The following is a 15413-nucleotide window of genomic DNA, read 5'->3' as shown; positions in this document are numbered from 1 at the left end:
TCAGCACAAGAACTGTTCGTCGAGAGCTTCATGAAATGGATTTCCATGACCGAGCAGCCGCACACAAGCTTAAGATCACCATGCGCAATGCCATGCGTCGGCTGGAGTGGTGTAAAGCTTGCCGCCATTGGACTCTAGAGCAGTGGAAACGCGTTCTCTGGAGTCATGAATCACGCTTCACCATCTGGCAGTCCAACGGACTAATCTGGGTTTGGAGGATTCCAGGAGAACACTACCTACTGTGGCAAAGAAGGGGGTCGAGTGATAAATGGCAGATATGTGAGGGCAGAACTAATAAACGGGCTCTGCCCGATCACTAAAATGGCCACCCCGATCAGAACTACAGATCACAAAATGGCCGACTGCCAAAACTACAATTCCCAGAAGCAAGGGGAACCCTCAGAAGGTGGAGCCGACCCACAGATAAAAGGTCAAGAAAAACCAGGAAGAGAGAGAGAGGGCGGGAAGGAAGGATCTATGAACCATAGAGAAAGAGACAATCTACATTGGCTGGATTTACCGTGTACGTGCTGGACTGTTTTGGACTTACCTGTTGGCGTTTAGACCTGGACCTACCGAGAACCAGATTTGTGTACCGAACCCTGCTATCCTTGACCTTACCTGCGGCCTGGGTGGACCAGGACAGCGAAACAAACACACAGGTACTGTCATGTTCGAAATAACTTTCATTCTGGGCTGACTTTGGTGACAGTTTCCCACTTAATTTGTGACAAACGCTCCTAACTTTGAAGAGGTTTGTCACACGTGGTTGAGAATGTGGGCAGTAGATTAACCATACCGCTGGTTAGGTAGGAAAGAAAAAAAAGTTTAGTTAGCACTCCAAAGGGGAGTCAGGTTTATTTTTTTTAATTTTTTTTGTGGCTTTGTTTGGTTAGGACAGTTTTTTTTCAGGAAAATGAGTATGGAGGGAGCCATACAGGCCCTGTTACAAGCGGCGGCCGCCCAACAAGAGGCAACTAGAGCTCAACAAATAGCTCATCAGGATGCAATGCGAATGTATCAGGACACGTTACAGGTCCAGCACCGCACCAACCAGCTGCTCAGAGAAGAGCAAGAGAGAAACACCCGGGAGTTAAGAGAAGGCCTAAAGGTGCTAGCGGACCAAATTGGGGCTCAGTTACCAGCTGTAAATACCCAAAGGTGGGCCAATCATTTTCTTCAAAAAATGACAGCGCAGGATGATGTGGAAGCATATCTTACCACCTTCGAAAGGACGGCAGAGAGGGAGAAAATGTTGACAGCTGGAGTGATCGAAGAGTCACATAGTGAGTGGTCTAGCCCAATTGTGATGGTCTCCAAGCCCGATGGGTCTTTGCGGTTCTGTAACGACTTTCGGAAGGTAAATGAAATCTCCAAGTTTGATGCCTACCCCATGCCCAGAGTAGACGAACTACTGGAGAAAATTGGTAAAGCTCGGTACATTACGACCCTGGACCTGACAAAAGGGTACTGGCAAATTCCTCTGACCCCCAGGGCCAAAGAAAAGACAGCCTTTGCAACCCCTGATGGTTTGTTTCAATACACCGTCATGCCATTCGGCCTACACGGGGCCCCAGCCACCTTTCAACGGCTCATGGACAAGGTCCTAAAACCGCACCAAGCATACGCCGCAGCTTATTTGGATGATGTGGGGATCTACAGCCCAGATTGGGAATCCCACTTACCCCGGGTACAGGCAGTGTTAGACGCCTTTAGAAAGGCAGGGCTCACAGCGCACCCTGCCAAGTGTTATGTGGGGTTAGAGGAAACTGAGTATCTGGGATACACAGTGGGAAGAGGATTAATCAAACCCCAACGTAAGAAGGTGGAGGCAATTAGAGAATGGCCGAAACCAGTAAATAAGAAGCAGGTTCGAGCCTTCCTAGGGCTGACCGGGTACTACCGGAAGTTCATCCCAAGTTATGCCACAGTGGCCGCCCCACTCACCGACATGACTAGAGCCAGAGGGCCAAACATGGTCAAGTGGGATGAAAGGGCCACCAAAGCATTTAGGACATTACAGGAGGCCCTCTGCTGTAATCCAGTGCTGTGGAATCAGACTTTTAGAGAGAGTTTGTGGTTCAGACGGATGCTTCAGAGGTCGGCTTGGGAGCAGTGCTGTCCCAAGAGGTAGAAGGGGTGGAACACCCCATCCTGTTTTTAAGCAGGAAGCTGGAACCACGGGAAACCAACTACTCAGTTGTTGAGAAAGAGGCGCTGGCAGTAAAGTGGGCTCTGGAAAGCCTGAAATACTACCTGCTGGGGCGCCACTTCACCCTCATCAGTGACCATGCACCACTCACCTGGATGCATAGGGCTAAAGAGAAGAACGCTCGGGTGATGCAGTGGTTTTTGAGTCTCCAACCGTTTCACTTTGACTTGAAACAGAGAGCAGGAAAGGAAATGGGAAATGTGGATGGGTTATCCCGCATGCACGCATATTTTGCTGCGGTAGCCCGACCTAGGAGGTCGGATCTAGGGGGGAGATGTGTGGCAAAGAAGGGGGTCGAGTGATAAATGGCAGATATGTGAGGGCAGAACTAATAAACGGGCTCTGCCCGAGCACTAAAATGGCCACCCCGATCAGAACTACAGATCACAAAATGGCCGACTGCCAAAACTACAATTCCCAGAAGCAAGGGGAACCCTCAGAAGGTGGAGCCGACCCACAGATAAAAGGTCAAGAAAAACCAGGAAGAGAGAGAGAGGGCGGGAAGGAAGGATCTATGAACCATAGAGAAAGAGACAATCTACATTGGCTGGATTTACCGTGTACGTGCTGGACTGTTTTGGACTTACCTGTTGGCGTTTAGACCTGGACCTACCGAGAACCAGATTTGTGTACCGAACCCTGCTATCCTTGACCTTACCTGCGGTCTGGGTGGACCAGGACAGCGAAACAAACACACAGGTACTGTCATGTTCGAAATAACTTTCATTCTGGGCTGACTTTGGTGACAGTTTCCCCTTAATTTGTGACAAACGCTCCTAACTTTGAAGAGGTTTGCCACACTACCCAAATGCATAGTGCCATCTGTAAAGTCTGGTGGAGGAGGAATAATGGGAGGCTGTTTTTCATGGTTCGGGCTAGGCCACTTAGTTCCAGTGAAGGGAAATCTTAACGCTACAGCATACAATGACATTCTAGACGATTCTGTGCTTCCAACTTTGTGGCAACAGTTTGGTGAAGGCCCTTTCCTGTTTCAACATGACAATGCCCCCGTGCACAAAGCGAGGTCCATACAGAAATGGTTTGTTGAGATCGGTGTGGAAGAACTTGACTGGCCTGCACAGAGCCCTGACCTCAAACCCATTGAACCCCTTTGGGATGGATTGAAACACCGACTGTGAGCCAGGCCTAATTGCCCAACATCAGTGCCCGACCTCATTTATACTTTTGTAGGTAAATGGAAGCAAGTCCCCGCAGCAATGTTCCAACATCTAGTGGAAAGCCTTCCCAGAAGAGTGGAGGCTGTTATAGCAGCAAAGGGGGGACCAACTCCATATTAATGTTCATGATTTTGAAATGAGATGTTCGACAAGCCAGTGTCAACATACTTTTGTAAGTGTATAATACATGTATACTGTTAACTATGAATTGTTGTTTGCACATTTACACAGATAATGCAAGACATGACAAATTACATTACACTGATCCCCCCCAACTCAATTACTGCCCTGGTGGAGCTTCCCCGGTCAACTGGAAGTGCTGTTATTGTGAAGTGGAACGTCTAGGAGCAACAATGGCTCAGCTGCGAAGGGGTTAGCCACACAAGCTCACAGAATGGGACCGCCGAGTGCTGAAGCGCATTGTGCATAAAAATACTCTGTCCTCGATTGCAGTCAATCACTCCAGTCTAATCACCATGGCTATACCCCCCAACTCAAACACTCCAGTCTAATCACCATGGCTACACCCCCCCCCCCCCAACTCAATCACTCCAGTCTAATCACCATGGCTACACCCCCCCCCCAACTCAATCACTCCAGTCTAATCACCATGGCTACACCCCCCAACTCAATCACTCCAGTCTAATCACCATAGCTACAACAATTGGATCTTGACCACAGGCCAAACAAAAACACAAGTCATCCCGCGAACACAAAATGTTCTAACAACATTTGCACATGGTTCCCCTATTTTGCATATAACTTTCCAAGGAATAGTGTTTTGGGTTCAGTAAGGTAGCCTAGTGGTTAGAGCATTGGACTTGTAACCGAAAGGTTGCAAGATCGAATCCCCAAGCTGACAAGGTAAAAAAACAGTCGTTCTGCCCCTGAACAAGGCAGTTAACCCACTGTTCCTCGGCCGTCAATGAAAATAAGAATTTGTTCTTAACTGACTTGCCTAGTAAAATAAAGGCAAAAAAAATGTATTCAGCATAAGAATAGTAGTATGATTAAACTCTATTCTCTGTTCCTACAATTTCATTGTGGTGAAGAAAGCTGAGAGCGAAAAGCGGCACCTCATTTTTGGGGGAAATGTTATCATAGTTTTGGGAAACTGTCTGAAACTGCAAATCAAGGTTTGTTTACACCATAAATATCAGTGTAAACAAACGTAGTAAATACAATTGTGTGCACATCTCAAGGCCCAAAATTGCCGCCCAAGACTGCAATTTAATTTCATTAAAATAGCTGATAAATAAATTGGTATGTGTCCTACCATTACAATGCTGACCTGCACAAACTATTTACCTGCTCAAACTATTTCCTATTTCCTATTAAACCGATATATCTCTGACCCTCAAACTTAAGGGGAGCCCTTACACTGACACACCTTACAGTATACTGTAGCATTTCACTGTGCTTTACTTTGGAGCCACTGAAACAAGCCTCAGCCTCGTGAAAGTTCACTGCTAAACTCACTCCCACGAAGTTTTTCCCTCAGTCACCCTGACAACAGAGCTCCCAAATCTACTTCTAAAGATCAGGGACAAAGCGTGAATGAATGACCAAACTGAAAACTCTTCCCTGTGTTTGCATAATGCCATTGTGGCCACTGGTGCAGTGGTCGATTAAGGAGTTGGTTCTCAGAGGTGTCATTCATGGTTCGCTTGCTCTGATAGGCCGACCAGGGCCTCCAAAGTCACACATGTCCCTCCCTCCTCCAGCTTGCTCCTTGTCCGTTCATTCAGTATAGCGTTGATGAATGACATGAGACTCTTATTGAGATGGTCAGTGAGCTCATTGTTCAAGGACACTCCTTAAGTACCTGGCTGTATACTGACTACACTGCTTAAGTACCTGGATGTATACTGACTACACTCCTTAATTACCTGGATGTACAGTATACTGACTACACTCCTTAAGTACCTGGATGTACAGTATACTGACTACACTCCTTAAGTACCTGGATGTACAGTATACTGACTACACTCCTTACGTACCTGGATGTATACTGACTACACTCCTTACGTACCTGGATGTATACTGACTACACTCCTTACGTACCTGGATGTATACGGACTACACTCCTTACGTACCTGGATGTATACGGACTACACTCCTTACGTACCTGGATGTATACGGACTACACTCCTTACGTACCTGGATGTATACGGACTACACTCCTTACGTACCTGGATGTATACGGACTACACTCCTTACGTACCTGGATGTATACGGACTACACTCCTTACGTACCTGGATGTATACGGACTACACTCCTTACGTACCTGGATGTATACGGACTACACTCCTTACGTACCTGGATGTATACGGACTACACTCCTTACGTACCTGGATGTATACTGACTACACTCCTTACGTACCTGGATGTATACGGACTACACTCCTTAAGTACCTGGATGTACAGTATACTGACTACACTCCTTACGTACCTGGAAGTATACTGACAACAAAGTTCAGTACTATAAGGCACGTTTAACATTCTAACATTTGTCGATAGTGGTACAGCGTAGGATCTTAATTTGAACCAGTTTGCTACAGCAGGAAAAAAATCCTGCAGCAACAGGAAATTTGAATTATTATGCGGATTATAATTAATGGTAGTCTTTGTAGCATATTAGCGTTATTCATCATGAATGTTGTTCTGGAGGCAGCACTGCGGAGTGGTCACTCGCTAGCATAGCCACAAATTCATAAAATCAGATTTGAAACCTAACCCTTTAGAAGTGGAAATTACAAACTTCCGAAGCCAATTTAAACCTGAAATATACTACAAGTTAACATTTCCTGCATTGCAGGTAGGTTCTCCTGCAAAAGGGTTATCAAATTAAGATACTACATCTGTATATTGAAATTGTAAAACAACCTTGTAAGAAATTATTGATGTTATATGCAGTCATCCTTGAACTTGCAAATAAAATCATTGTACCTTGTATCCATGGATACAAATGGATCATAATTCGTAGAGAAAGAACACTCCAATCATATCATTAAAGGAGAGAGGTTCTTTGTAATGTTCACGGTATGTCCTTTAGTTGTATACTGATGAAAAGCAATTCATACAGTTAATGACATATCAAGGAGCCATTGTAAGAGATGCAATATATTTATAATATCCCTAAGACAGCCGGACGGCTGGATGGACAGGAAGACATTTGTGCATTCTGCAGCACTGTGACATTTCCAAAACAGCTTATTCAGATTGATTTTAGGGAGACGTTTGATGGGTGTTATCCCAAGAAAGCAATGACGTGGCCCTCAGGACAAAACTGACAGAAAGTTCATGACTGACATCAAATTGATCAACCATTTAGCAATGACAGAGTAGGGATCAGGGGAGGGAGAGGAGACAAGGGATAGAGAGAATGAGACAGAGAGAAAGAGAGCGCGATAGACAGAGAGAGATAAAAAGAGAGATTAATGTTTATTAATTTTCCCTTTTGTACTTTAACTATTTGCACATAATCTGAATTTGACATTTCTTTATTATTTCTGTAAATGTAAAGTTTATTTCACTTTTGCTTATTATGTATTTCACTTGCTTTGGCAATGTAAACATGTGTTTCCCATGCCAATAAAGCCCCTTTAAATTGAAATTGACAGAGAGAGGGGGGGTGCAATTTGAGAGTGAGGGGGCAGAGTAAAGGTAGCTGGGTAGATCCCGCTCCTGTGTGATGTAACTCCTGGTAAACACCAATCTGGCCCAGTAAACCCCCAGTGTGTTGACATTCCTAACCCCCTCCCCCCACTCAGCTAAGGAACGGAGCCTACTGGCCAACAGTTACTCTGATGTGTCTGGTCTCTTCTACAATTTCAACAAACTATATGGTTGCCTAGCTACCATTTGGAAGAGTGAAAACAGCCCTAAGTAATGTGGTTTGTAATAACAGTGGGAGCATGGAGAGCTGTGAACAGCTTACCTGTAGGAGAGAAGTATTACTGAGACTCAGTCTGAAGAGGTGATTTCTGAAGATAGAGGAGAGAGAGTTCTAACCAACATGATGGCATATTCTACGTCAGTAAAAAACAAGCAAAAGTCTGTTGTGTTGGATGTGTGTGTACATGTAAAATAGGTGTTCTGTGTGTGGGTTGCACATGTGTGTGTGTGTGTGCGCTTGGGTTTGTGTGTGTGTGTGTGTGTATCTCACCTAGCTCCCACAATCAGCTGGTTTCTGGTCAGGTCAAGGGTCAGCTGGGAAAAGTCCTTCACTCCGGGAAGAGAGAATCCTGACATCCAGGGACTCAATGCTGAAAGGAGGAAGAGGAGGGAAGGGAGAAGAGAAGGAAGAGGAGGATTAGGAGTACGAGGAGGTGAAACGAGTGTGAACATCCAGTCAGTTTGGAAACCGACACTAAACGGTCGCTGGCTCAGGCCCTGCTCTGACTGTGAAATGTCTCTCCCCTGACGCAATACCTGGAACATAGGGATGAGCCTTTCAGCCTGTGTCGTCAACTGATTTCTCACCAGGCATCAGTTGAAACCAGCTCCTGCAGATCCATTATTACAGTAGCAGGCTAACACAGTAGTAGCATGTTGACACATCTGTATCATATCAAGATCAGTGTGACTGTGAGAGCGGGTGGCTCAAAACCAAAAGCTGTCAAACGAGCAGATAATCTCTCCTTGAGCCCTGTGCTGAAATGCATGCTGACCCTTTCCAGAGGCTGAGCTAACGCTAGCCTGCTTCATTAGATGGAGAATGAGAGACAGAGGGACAGTTAGGGGGAGGGAGAGAGAGAGAGAGTGAGAGACAGAGAGAGAGAGAAAGAAAGAGAGAGAGGGGGAGAGAAGGAGACAGAGAAAGATAGGCAGGGAGAGAAAAAAAGAGCGAGAGACAGAGGAAGACAGAGAGAGAGAGAGAGGGGAGAGAGAGGGGGGTGTTTGAGAGAGAGAAAGAGCTGGGGGAGACAAAGAGGTCTTTGGGGGAGGGAGGGATGTACCCAAAGCAATAAAGGCAGGGTTTGTTTTGGTGTCCTGATGTTAATGCAACTCGACACCCAGTCAAAACAGCCAAGGCTCAGGCCTCTGCACCAATAGAAAGACTGTTTGATGGGCAAATATAAACAGTTTAGCTTGGATGAGTCCAACTAGGGACTTTAAATTGAGGAGATAGAGACACAACTTCAAAACAAATGGGATAAGTCAGAGAAGGCGAGCAAGACGTTCTCATATAGGCTACCCAGGCTGGGACGTGATATAGTTTACTGTATCTCAGCAACAGCTTAATATATAGATCATTTCTACAGAGGACAGGTGATTTTAAGTGCATTTCAAAATCATAATACTGTAACATAAAAAAAGCCTCAGCCATTGAGATAGAATTGTAAAATGTGAAACTCCACACCACTCCGCTAACACAGACACTGTTAATCAGAACCTCTAGTACCCCAAAACTCACACTGTTAAAACAGACCTTAAAATAACCTTAATGCTCCCTCTGGGAAGGAATAATCTCCTTAACACATGAGAAATGGTATCCTGCATAAAGGTTAGTCCCTCTGGAACCTTTCAGTGACGACGATATTAAAAATGAAAAATGGCACACGACTTCGGACAGCATCCGTACCACACCATAAACATCCTCTTCCGGACAGAGCTGCTACTGTACGCTGCTATGAGCTCTTTACAAAATGTCTGACCTAGTTCTCACTAACACAATGTTGTGTAGTAGTGCCTGTTTCACACCAGGTCTGAACATGCAGTGGCTACAGTTGTATTCTCTAGTAGATAGATCAATTAATAAATATAGTGAATACTTTCATTTCTCATAGGGAAATGTGCAGCAACATACAGGCCTGCTTGACACAATGTCACTGGATCTGAACGGCTTCAAATCAAATATTATTGGTCACATATACATGGTTAGCAGATCTTATTGGGAGTGTAGCAAAATGCTTGTAAAAGGACTAGAAGCGAGGCAGCCCTCTCTGTCGACGCCATCTTTAAAAGGCTTCAGTCCATATCAATGTTTGTCTACAGCGGGGGATGGGCAACTGCTTCTTTTGTAGCCCTGTGATCAATTCCACCCCTACAATATGTCCGTCTCTGACAGCACGTATCAGCTAACATTGTTTAGATTGGTAAGTTAGTCATGCCAGCTATCTAAACTTGTAGTAATCATGGTTGAATTACCGACCAGGGCCCATTGATTTTATTAGTCACTCTCACTCAGATATCATATTAAAAATTGCAAACATTTCTCTCCACCCAATGGCCAAATGTGAAGAATTGCAGGAAATAACTTTAAAACGGCAGATTTTTCTCTCTGCTGTCATGAGGGGAAAAAAGTTAATGTCACTTCGGGCCGTCAAAAAGCTGACTGCATGTTTTACATTTGTAAACAATTCTTATTTATAATGATGGCCTACCCCGGCCAAACCCGGACGACGCTGGGCCAATTGTGCACCGCCCTATGGGACTCCCAATCACAGCCGGTTGTGATACAGCCTGGAATCGAACCAGGGTGTCTGTAGTGACACCTCGAGCACTGAGATGCAGTGCCTTAGACCGCTGCGCTACTCAGGAGCCCTGTGTGGGTAGGCAGACCCGCGAGCCACTCGGGAGCCCTGTGTGGGTAGGCAGACCCACGAGCCAATCGGGCGCCCTGTGTGGGTAGGCAGACCCGCGAGCCACTCGGGAGCCCTGTGTGGGTAGGCAGACCCGCGAGCCACTCGGGAGCCCTGTGTGGGTAGGCAGACCCACGAGCCAATCGGGCGCCCTGTGTGGGTAGGCAGACCCGCGAGCCACTCGGGAGCCCTGTGTGGGTACGCAGACCCGCGAGCCACTCGGGAGCCCTGTGTGGGTAGGCAGACCCGCGAGCCACTCTGGAGCCCTGTGTGGGTAGGCAGACCCGCGAGCCACTCGGGAGCCCTGTGTGGGTAGGCAGACCCGCGAGCCACTCGGGAGCCCTGTGTGGGTACGCAGACCCGCGAGCCACAGTGGCCCCTCATGATGAGTTCAGATTTCTTGTGGCCCCACCCACATCAGAGTTGCCCATCCGGTCTCCAGTAAGACAACAATAGCAGACAGCAGTGTTCCCTGAGGTATATAGTGATGCCAGTCTCAGCCACATTGAACCAGCATGTGACAAGTGTGACAAGTGTCTGATGATTGACAGTTGAATGACAGGACAGTTTACCATTCTCCCCTCTCTTCCTCCCCCACCTCCTCTCCTCAGACCCCTTTCAGAAACTACACCCCTGAGAGGGGGGGGGGGGGTGGGAGCATCCTGGCAAAGAACAGACACTTTCTAACAGACATCCAAATGGAGTGGAAAGTAGTCTCTCTCTCTCTCCCTCTCTCTCTCTCTCTCTCTCTCGATAATGGAACCCTGAAAAGAGCTGACTGTGGAGGGAAGGAGCGAGGGAGGGGTTTTTGGGATGAGAGAGAGAAAGAATAGACAGCTCTCTCAAAAGAGAAAAGGCACCAGAAATGAGAGGAGTCCAATTATCTACAATCACAAAATGTTGCTGTCCTTTCGGTTTCTCTTGGGCCAGACCCATATAGCTGGCTTTCTGGGCAGAGGAGTGATTGAGAAGGATGAGGCTGCAGAATCCTCAGAGGAGATAGCAGTGAATAGCAAACCATTGTGAAACGTCTCATTGGAATGATGATGCTAGTGAGGAGTAGATTTGCAAAATGGTATTGGAAATCTGTCAAATACTTTCGCTATGCTTGACTGAGCTGCCTGGAGCACCGGAACCAATTGCATACTCTCAAAAATGCAAACCCTGCCTATCCGGCACAACAGGCAGAGTCAGGCAGATGCTCAAAGTATCTAATGTGCTCACCTTTGTATGGGACGATGGGATGAACTTTCCTGCTACACTCCGGTAGGGGCTGGGACGGGCTCTCAAAGTTGACCAATGGCTGCTGGCATAGACAGAGTGGCAGGCAGAGGAGCAGCAGTAGACCAACGGGAGGATGGGACACAACCTCCCACAGAGACGTCGCCATGGTTACGGGGCCAACCACGCCCACCATACCTCTAACTGGTCCTCACAGGACACACCTGAGGGAAGAAGGACAGAGCTGTCAGTCAAACATACACATGGCCAATGACGATTGGTTATAACATACAGACAGCCAATCACCACTTAGACAGTAAAGTGCAGCAAAAGACAACTAGAGCGACAATGTCTTCTGTATAAAATGTATTTGAGCTTTTAGATATTTTTACTCCTTGAAAGATATGGGAAATAAAGGTAGAAAGAGCAACGTGTCAACTGAACACCACAGACCATAGATAATACTATGTATTATCTCTATGCCAGAATAGATCCATTTAACAAATCTGATCATTTCATTTCAACCTTTTAGTGATCCCAAGCCTTCCTGACCCCTGGGCCTTGTACTTTTGACCGTTTTATGGGCTGGCCAATTGACACCTGTCTAGTGTGCTGACATTGTGCAGAGCTGGAGTGAGTGGCCACCAACGCTGACCCAAATGACATTAGCGGGGTCAAAGGTTATAGCAACGCAACAGTAATTGAGCTACTCCCCCTATCCCAAACCCCAACATGCAAACTTATCCTGTCATTACTAATAATCACACACATTCATTCAAATGAAGATAGATATGCAGGGGTTGAGGAAACGGTGTGTGGTATGAAGCTAGACAAGCAGGGGTTGAGGAAACGGTGTGTGGTATGAAGCTAGACAAGCAGGGGTTGAGGAAACAGTGTGTGGTATGAAGCTAGACAAGCAGGGGTTGAGGAAACAGTGTGTGGTATGAAGCTAGACAAGCAGGGGTTGAGGAAACGGTGTGTGGTATGAAGCTAGACAAGCAGGGGTTGAGGAAACGGTGTGTGGTATGAAGGTAGACAAGCAGGGGTTGAGGAAACGGTGTGTGGTATGAAGGCTAGACAAGCAGGGGTTGAGGAAACGGTGTGTGGTATGAAGGCTAGACGATAGCAGGGGTTGAGGAAACAGTGTGTGGTATGAAGCTAGACAAGCAGGGGTTGAGGAAACAGTGTGTGGTATGAAGCTAGACAAGCAGGGGTTGAGGAAACAGTGTGTGGTATGAAGCTAGACAAGCAGGGGTTGAGGAAACAGTGTGTGGTATGAAGCTAGACAAGCAGGGGTTGAGGAAACAGTCTGTGGTATGAAGCTAGACAAGCAAGGGTTGAGGAAACGGTGTGTGGTATGAAGGTAGACAAGCAGGGGTTGAGGAAACGGTGTGTGGTATGAAGCTAGACATAGCAGGGGTTGAGGAAACAGTGTGTGGTATGAAGCTAGACAAGCAGGGGTTGAGGAAACGGTGTGTGGTATGAAGCTAGACAAGCAGGGGTTGAGGAAACGGTGTGTGGTATGAAGCTAGACAAGCAGGGGTTGAGGAAACAGTGTGTGGTATGAAGCTAGATATGCAGGGGTTGAGGAAACGGTGTGTGGTATGAAGCTAGACAGTAGCAGGGGTTGAGGAAACGGTGTGTGGTATGAAGGTAGACAAGCAGGGGTTGAGGAAACAGTGTGTGGTATGAAGCTAGACAAGCAGGGGTTGAGGAAACAGTGTGTGGTATGAAGCTAGACAAGCAGGGGTTGAGGAAACAGTGTGTGGTATGAAGCTAGACAAGCAGGGGTTGAGGAAACAGTGTGTGGTATGAAGCTAGACAAGCAGGGGTTGAGGAAACGGTGTGTGGTATGAAGCTAGACAAGCAGGGGTTGAGGAAACGGTGTGTGGTATGAAGCTAGACAAGCAGGGGTTGAGGAAACAGTGTGTGGTATGAAGCTAGACAAGCAGGGGTTGAGGAAACAGTGTGTGGTATGAAGCTAGACAAGCAGGGGTTGAGGAAACGGTGTGTGGTATGAAGGTAGACAAGCAGGGGTTGAGGAAACGGTGTGTGGTATGAAGCTAGACAAGCAGGGGTTGAGGAAACGGTGTGTGGTATGAAGGTAGATATGCAGGGGTTGAGGAAACGGTGTGTGGTATGAAGCTAGACAAGCAGGGAGTTGAGGAAACAGTGTGTGGTATGAAGGTAGATATGCAGGGGTTGAGGAAACAGTGTATGGTATGAAGCTAGACAAGCAGGGAGTGAGGAAACGGTGTGTGGTATGAAGGTAGACAAGCAGGGGTTGAGGAAACGGTGTGTGGTATGAAGGTAGATATGCAGGGGTTGAGGAAACAGTGTGTGGTATGAAGCTAGACAAGCAGGGGTTGAGGAAACAGTGTGTGGTATGAAGCTAGACAAGCAGGGGTTGAGGAAACAGTGTGTGGTATGAAGCTAGACAAGCAGGGAGTGAGGAAACGGTGTGTGGCATGAAGCTAGACAAGCAGGGGTTGAGGAAACAGTATCTGGTCCACCTTCATCCCCTTTAGCCGATAGAATAGAGAACAATGGCCTATTTCCATAGAATATAATAGTTTAGTATAGAATAGTTTACAATATAATAGTTTAGTATAGAATAGAATAGTTCAGTATAGAATAGTTTATTTTAAAATAGTTTAGTATAGAATAGATTAGTGTAGAATAGTTTTGTCACGTCCTGGCCAGTATAAGGGTTAATTGTCATTGTAGTTTGGTCAGGACGTGGCAGAGGGTATTTGGTTTATGTGGTTCGGGGGGGGTGTTTTTGTAGTAAGGGCATTTGATTGAAGTATTCCAGGGTTTTTTGGGCACTGTTTGAGATTCATGTATTCAATGTTTAGTGTAGGTAGTCTGGTTCTATGTTTAGTTAATTAGGGTGGGGACTCTCAATTGAAGGCAGGTGTGGTCTATTTGCCTTTGATTGAGAGTCCCATATATTAGGGTGTGTTTGTGTTTGTCATTTGTGGGGGATTGTTCTTGCACTGCGTTTTTGTATGCCTGTAAGACTGTTCCTGTCGTGTGTATTGTTTTTTTTCCAGTGGATGCTTTACTCCTTTTTAAAAAATTAAAATATGAGTATCCATATTCCCGCTGCAGTTTGGTCTATTCAATACGTCTCTTTTCGTGACAGAATCTCCCACCTAACCAAGACCAAGCAGCGGAGAGAGGAGCGGCACGCTCAGTATATGGACTATGGGGAAAGATGGACTTGGGAGGAGATTTTGGATGGGGCTGGACCTTGGCATCAGGCTGGGGAATACCGTCGCCCACGGGAAGAGATCGAGGAAGCGAAGGCTGAGAGGCGGCGGTTTGAAGCCATGGCGAGGAAGCTGGAGAGGCACCCCCAAGATTTTTTTGGGGGGGGGGCACACGGGTAGTTTGGCTAGGTCTAGGAAGAACCATAAGCCAGCTACCCGTGAGTACATGGAGGAGCGTAGGAGGTGGAGAGCGCCGTGTATCGCTGAGGTGCGCAATATCTCGCCTATATGCACGCATAGCCCAGTCCGCCCTGCACCAGCACCCCACTCGTGCAGGGCTACTAGTCTCATCCAGCCAGGACGGGCTGTGCAGGCGGTGCGATCACGGCCACCTGCGCGCCTCCATGGCCCAGTCTTTCCGGTGCCTGCCTCTCGTGCTTTCTCGGAAGTGAGTACCTCCGGGCTGGCACGTCCAGTACCAGCCCCACGCACAAGGCTTCTAGTGCGTCAGTTTAGCCCCGTCAGTCAAGAGTCGCCAGTGCTGCCCGTCAGTCAAGAGTCGCCAGTGCTGCCCGTCAGTCAAGAGTCGCCAGTGCTGCCCGTCAGTCAAGAGTCGCCAGTGCTGCCCGTCAGTCAAGAGTCGCCAGTGCTGCCCGTCAGTCAAGAGTCGCCAGTGCTGCCCGTCAGTCAAGAGTCGCCAGTGCTGCCCGTCAGTCAAGAGTGGCCAGACTGCCCTCCGGGTCCGCCCGAGTGGCCCGACTGCCCTCCGGGTCCGCCCGAGTGGCCCGACTGCCCTCCGGGTCCGCCCGAGTGGCCGACTGCCCTCCAGCCCAGCCCGGGTGGCCCGTCTGCCCGGAGCTGCCGGGGTGGCCCGTCTGCCCGGAACTGCCAGAACCGGAGCCACCTCCAGATATAGGTGGGTCGTTGACGGCAGCCACCCTCCCTTCCCTCCCTTTAGTTTAGGGGGATTTTTTGTGGTTGTTTGTTTGTTTTTTTTGT

General features: G+C 47.5%; 1 protein-coding gene across 1 annotated transcript in view; it reads right to left on the bottom strand.

Annotated features, from left to right (window-relative positions):
- Positions 1-15413, bottom strand: part of LOC106573968 (semaphorin-5B) — a 95119-nt gene that overhangs the window by 36505 nt on the left and 43201 nt on the right. The window contains exons 2-4 of the mRNA XM_082963048.1: positions 11203-11423; positions 7560-7659; positions 7332-7377 (exon numbers count right to left, since the gene is read on the bottom strand). Coding sequence (XP_082819174.1) covers positions 7332-7377; positions 7560-7659; positions 11203-11395 — 339 coding nt within the window. The 5' untranslated portion in view covers positions 11396-11423. The remainder of the gene's footprint in view (positions 1-7331; positions 7378-7559; positions 7660-11202; positions 11424-15413) is intronic.

Source organism: Salmo salar, chromosome 16 (assembly GCF_965601325.2).
Source record: "Salmo salar chromosome 16, fSalSal1, whole genome shotgun sequence".
NCBI classification, from domain to species: domain Eukaryota; kingdom Metazoa; phylum Chordata; class Actinopteri; order Salmoniformes; family Salmonidae; genus Salmo; species Salmo salar.
The sequence above is the reverse complement of the archived record's forward strand: the minus strand, read 5'-3'. Positions and strand labels throughout refer to the sequence as shown.